General features: G+C 59.0%; 1 protein-coding gene and 1 long non-coding RNA gene across 2 annotated transcripts in view; one reads left to right on the top strand and one right to left on the bottom strand.

The window, feature by feature from the left end:
* Positions 1 to 711, bottom strand: part of NLRP1 (NLR family pyrin domain containing 1) — a 34,723-nt gene extending 34,012 nt beyond the window's left edge. Inside the window, exon 1 of the mRNA XM_040629847.1 lies at positions 233 to 711. Coding sequence (XP_040485781.1) covers positions 233 to 680 — 448 coding nt within the window. The 5' untranslated portion in view covers positions 681 to 711. The remainder of the gene's footprint in view (positions 1 to 232) is intronic.
* LOC121102601 lies at positions 343 to 3,661 on the top strand. The gene is made up of 2 exons (XR_005834704.1): positions 343 to 479; positions 3,238 to 3,661. It is a non-coding gene; the product is annotated as an uncharacterized LOC121102601 (long non-coding RNA).
* Positions 3,662 to 5,539: the final 1,878 nt, after the last annotated feature.

The following is a 5,539-nucleotide window of genomic DNA, read 5'->3' as shown; positions in this document are numbered from 1 at the left end:
CCCCCCCCCCCCCCCCCGCGCGCCTCTCTCCCCCGCGCGCGCCTCCCCCCCGCGCGCGTCGGGCCATCAGCCCCTCCCCCAGGCGCCGCGGGGACTCAGGGCGGCCTGGAAACAAACTTGGCTTGGCGAGTCACTGCCCAGAGGAAGGCCTGGAGGGGGCTCCTCGGTGGGGGTCCCCAGGGGATCGGGGGCCAGGCGATGGCCAGGGGACAGAGGGGGTTTTTGCGCTCACCTGACATCAAGGCCGCCTCTGCCCGGGCCTGGGCGCAGAGCCCGCTCAGGCCCATCTGCTCCCAGGTGTGGAGGGCCAGGTCCCAGGCCCGCTGCTCCCCATACTGAGCCACCAGGTGTGAGGCCACCTCCAAGCCACCCGCCTTCTGCAGCTGAGCCACGGTGGGGCCGGGAGAGGGCCCGCAGAGCGGCTTCTCAGACAGCCGAAGCTGGAACTCCTTCAGTTCCTCCTTCCCCATCACGTCCAGGTACCAGGCCAGCCGCCACTGGACTCTGCCGGCCGTCTCTGCCTTGCTGAGGGAACCTTCGGGATGGCCACTGGGCTGGGGCTGGTGGCGGGCGCAAAGGGGCGTCAGGCGGGCAAAGGACAACGGTCTCCCTTCGCCTCTGCCCCTCTCCTGTCCCAGGGCAAGACGCCCACTGGGATCATTCGTCTGCGTCGGGTCCATTCCTGAATTCCTACTCAGCACTCAGCACGAACTCTAGGGCCGCTGCCCTTGCGGACAGCGCGGGGGGGATGGGGTGGGGTGGGGTGGGAGCCAAGCGCGGGAGGGAGGAGCCCAGAGGGCCTGGGAGACATAGAAGAGCCCGGGCTCTGTGGGGGCGCTAGAGTGGGGTGCAGCCGGCCAGGAGAGTGAATGGGATGTGCCCGAGACACTCATCCTTCCGTGCTCCTCAGGGTCCTAGCCTGAGCCTCGATGGTGCCGGAAAGTGTGTGAGCCAAGCGCTCCAGGCCTCTTCACGCCCCTCTTGGCCATGGCACACCGTCCGCGGGGAAGAGCCAGAGCCAGAGCCCGCAGAGGAAACAGGCTGGGCATGCCGGAGACCCGGGAGGGGCCCTCTCCGCAGGCGGGGGTGGGGGGTGGGGTCTGGGCTCAGACAGGCCGCCGTGGGGCGGGGCTCAGACCCACGTGACACCCAGAGCTCTTTCCTGCCCGGGGCCTCGCAGCCAGGGTGTGGACCCTCCCGGCAGGTGGGCGTCGCCTGGGGGGGGGCGTGCTCGGGATGGGCGTGCTCGGGATGGGTGGAGTCACTAGGGCAGCTCCTTACTGAACCGCTCCGTCCTGGCCAGGGGGCCTGCCCCCAGCCCGTCCTGGGTGGCCAGCCTTCCTGAGCCCCACTGCCCATCCCGCTGAGCCACGAGGGGTACCCAGGTGTGCGTTCCTGGCCCCAGGGGCGTCTGCTTGCCGGCACTCAGCTACCAGAAGTTCCCGCCAGAAAGAGGAACAACCCCCGCCCCTGGCCATAAAGCGGGGCCTCTGGGGAGACAGGCGCCGGCTCTCTTCCTCTTTTCTCAGTTGGCAGAGATTAGGGTCTCTGGGTGGAGGAGGGACAGGACCGACAGATTCCCTGTTGCCTAAGCGGTTCTGGAGACGTCGTGATTTGACAGCGCAGGCTCCTCTGCATACCGCCTTCTCTTGCGACCCCTTCCTTCCTCTGGACATCAGTTTGCTCCTATGTCGGGGGGGGGGGGCGGGATCTGAGCCCTCCGCGAGGGACCCCAAGGCCCTGGACAGTGGGAGGTATGCCCAGGTTAGCACAGGCTCCGCGGTTTGGGGCTCAGCCCCACAAGACTGCCCCCCTCCTGCTGTCAGGTGCACATGGGGTGCCCAGGTCACCCTCCCTCTGCCCGATTCGTCAGCAAATCCAGAGGTCCCCCTGACCCCTTTTCAGGTTTGTTATTTGTGATTATTTGCTAGAAGGACCCAGAGGACAAAGGACAACATTGTACTTAGCCGTTTATTATCAAGAATACAAGTCAGGAGCAGGCAGGAAGAGGTGTAGAGGGCAAGGTGTGGGGAGGGGGGCGGTCCAGCACCCCATGTGCTCACAGCACGAAACTCTTTGAACCCTGTCATTTAGGGGCTTTACAGAGGTTCCATTTCCTAGGTGCGATTGATTAAGACATTGGCTTTGGGGATTAACTTACCCTCTGGCCCCTGTCTGTGGACATCCTGCCTTGGTCTTTGGGTGAGCACCCCCCACCCTGCAGCTCTGGGGGGCCCAGCCACCTGCTACCTCATTAGCATGCAGACTGAGAGCCTGAGGGTTTTAGGAGCTGTGTGCCAGGAACTAGGGGCAAAACCCAAATATTTACCTTCTAATACATCACAAGGGGGGGCCCTAGGATTCTGGATAATGAGGGAGACCCCAGGTCTTGGAGGCCGAGGCCAAGGCCAGGCAGAGAGAGGCTGACAGAGCAGAACAAGAGCTCCCTCCCCCCAGCCCAGCGACCTCCACCTCTGCCCACTCACCTGTCCCCACTTCTCTTGGGTGTCTGATCTGCGAGCGTGTCAGCTTTGGTGCCCCTAGGCTATCAGACGTGGAGTGTGTGAGTCCTGGACTAAACCTCTCATTTCAAGCTTGGGGGGGGGCATGAGGCCCAGAGAAGCGAGGGGATTTGTTCAGATCACACAGCAGGTCAGTGGCTCAGCTGGGACTGGGGGCCAGGTGTCCGGATGCCCTGGTCAAGGCCTTTTCCTCTTCTGGCTCGCTAACTTCTAGGTCAGCAGGATTCGGAAGAAACAACACAGGCTTTGCAATCAGAGGGCCCGGCTCTGTCCTTAGCAGTTCTGAAATCTCGGCCAACTCACTTTCCTGCGCTGGCCCTCAGTACGGACATCTGTAAATGGGGGGGAGTCACGTCTGCTTCAGAGGGTTTAAAACCGAATAATGCTCGTGGATGCAGTGAACAGAGCTGCTGGAGCACTTGGCAGGTGCTTAAGGGAAGTTGACCGAGTCACCCTCTCTCCCCTTTTTAAAATTTCACCTGCGCAAATCCTACTCATTTCTGAAGGGCCAACCCAACTGGCACCTCTTCCAGGAAGCCCCTCCTGCTTTCACCGTTCACCCCACCGTTTCCTTGTGTTTTTGCCGTCTGTGCCTGGAGGTGGCTGCTGCCAGGAAAAGCACAGGGGCTTCGCATCTGGTGGGTCTGGGGTCTTTGGATGGCTCTGCCATCAGCTCTCCGTGACTGCCACGTCAGCCTCTGCATCTTGTCTATAGGGAAGGAAGGGACGGCCACGGGCCCAAGTACTTGTGACGGGTAAACGGACCAGTGTGAACGGGCCACGCACGGGACATGGACGGAGCAGAGGGTCCAGAAACACCGTTTACTACCCCTTCTCAAGATCATGGGTTCCTTGAAGGCAGGGAACCGAGCCTTGTCTTTTTTGCACCTGCTTTGCACAGCGTTGGTGTCAGACCACAAAGGTAATGAAGTAGTGATTTGAGATATTAATCTTTGTTCCACCAGTAATAGAGGAGTGCAGTTTCAACGGGACGGCTTCACGCACCGCGCAAGATACCGCTGTCCCCACTGTGCTCCGTGTCCTTCCAGACGGACAGACACAGACCCACACGTGTAACACATAAAATGAATGGCTTTGCTGGACTGTGCAATGTGTTTATCATAAACCATGCTCACCATTGTTGCTGTGTCATACTCGATACGTGCCCGCACGGAAGGACCCTGCCGCTCCCAGGCTCTTCATCTCAGCCAGTAACTGCTCAGGACCCCAGACTCTGGGGTCACCCTTGCACCCTTGATGTCTTTCTTTCCCTCAAACCCCACGTCCAGAACCTGACTTCTCACTGTGCCCACAGCTCCCGCCCTGGGGAGCCCCCCCCCATCTTGTACCCAGACCACTGCAGTAGCATCCTAACTGCCCCCAAGCTCTGACGTTGCCCCTTGGCTGTCTACTGTCCATCTGGCAGCCAGAATTACTCAAAACATAAACCAGGCCAGGTGACTTCTCTGCTCAAAACCTTGCAATGCTCCCTATTTCTCTTGGAGTAAAAACTGAAGTCGCACCAGTGCCTCACGAGGCCCCGTATGATCTGGCCCCTGATGCTTCTCTGACTTTCTGTCCTACCTCCATCCCCTCTGGTCTCCTTTCTGATCCTTGAAACACGAAGAACGCTCTCACCCCAGGGCCTTTGCACATGCTCTCCCATCCTCTTGGAATGGTTGCCCCTGGATAGCAGAAGGCTTGTTTCCTGGCCTCCTGTAGGGCCGCCCCCTCCCTCCCCGAGACCCCTGAGCTGCTTTCTGTTTCTGCACCGTCTGGCCTCAGAGGTGTGCTGCCGGCTTCCTGTCACCCTCACCTGCCAGGAGGACCTTAGCTCCCTGAACACCGGGCGGGGTGGGGTGCTGAGACCATTTTGCTCACCGCGAGTGTCTGTGCCTCCAACAGTCCCAGTGTAGTCCACACTGAGCGGCCGGCCTCCTCCTTGTCCGTCTGAACAGTGCCCACCGTGGCCACTGGATGGCACTGGAGCCCTTTCTGTGCCTCGAAACCAGGTCCTGCCTCGGTGGCCGGAGGACCCAAAGGCGTGCTCCCTCTGGCTCTGGGTGTTCAGTTCCCTTGTTCTGGTGTCTTGGGTCTTTGCTCCAGGGCCTTTTAGGAGCACATTAAACATTTTTATTTTATTTTATTTTATTTTATTTTATTTTATTTTATTTTATCTTATCTTATTTTATTTCATTGATTTTATTAAATAATGCTAGTTCCTATTAAAAATTAATGTGGCTGATGCCCTTCTGACCAGTCCCATCACCCCCAGCCCTAGGATTCCCCAGCTCCCTCCCCATCTCTGAGGTGGGGCAGAGTGGACTCAGACCCCCAGGAAGAGAGCAGGCTTCCCCCACGTCCCCCAGCCCCCAACACAGGCCCAGCGTCCACCACCTTCCGGAATCATCTGTGTGGGCGTGTGGTCCGTCCTGTGGACCAGTGAGCAATCCCGGCCATGAGCTGTACTGTAATTTATGTAATCAGTCCACTGGGTGGAGATTTAGCTAGTTTTCTCCGGCATTCTGCTGTTAGCGACCACGTGGCAATGAACGCCGATGTGCGTACGGGTGTCCTCCAGCACACTTGTGAACCCCTCCAAGAAGAGAAACTTACGGATCGAAGAGAACACACATTTAAAATTTTGGTTCAGAAACGTACGTTTCTTGGGAACGCACTTATGCTTTGCTTTCAAACACCTTCTCTCGAAATGTCGTGAGCCTTTGGTTTGTCGTCTAGAAGTTTTAAAGTCGCGCATTTGGCCCATTTCTTAGAAACCCGTACAAGATGCAGGCATCAGGCACATGGCTCACGTACCACCTGGCGTTTGGTTTGCCCTTACAGCTCGTCCCCACCCGCGCTGCGACCGTGCCTGATATACAAGGCAACGTAATAACTTCACTTGACATCTTCGTATGGGCCCACGTGTACATCCCAGGTCCTTCCAGAACAAGACGGGCGGTGAGGGCAGGAAACGGTCGAGCTGGTGTTTCTGGTGGCGGTCCTGGGGGGGGGGG

This window comes from Ursus maritimus, unplaced genomic scaffold (assembly GCF_017311325.1).
Source record: "Ursus maritimus isolate PB19 unplaced genomic scaffold, ASM1731132v1 scaffold_14, whole genome shotgun sequence".
NCBI lineage: Eukaryota > Metazoa > Chordata > Mammalia > Carnivora > Ursidae > Ursus > Ursus maritimus.
The sequence above is the reverse complement of the archived record's forward strand: the minus strand, read 5'-3'. Positions and strand labels throughout refer to the sequence as shown.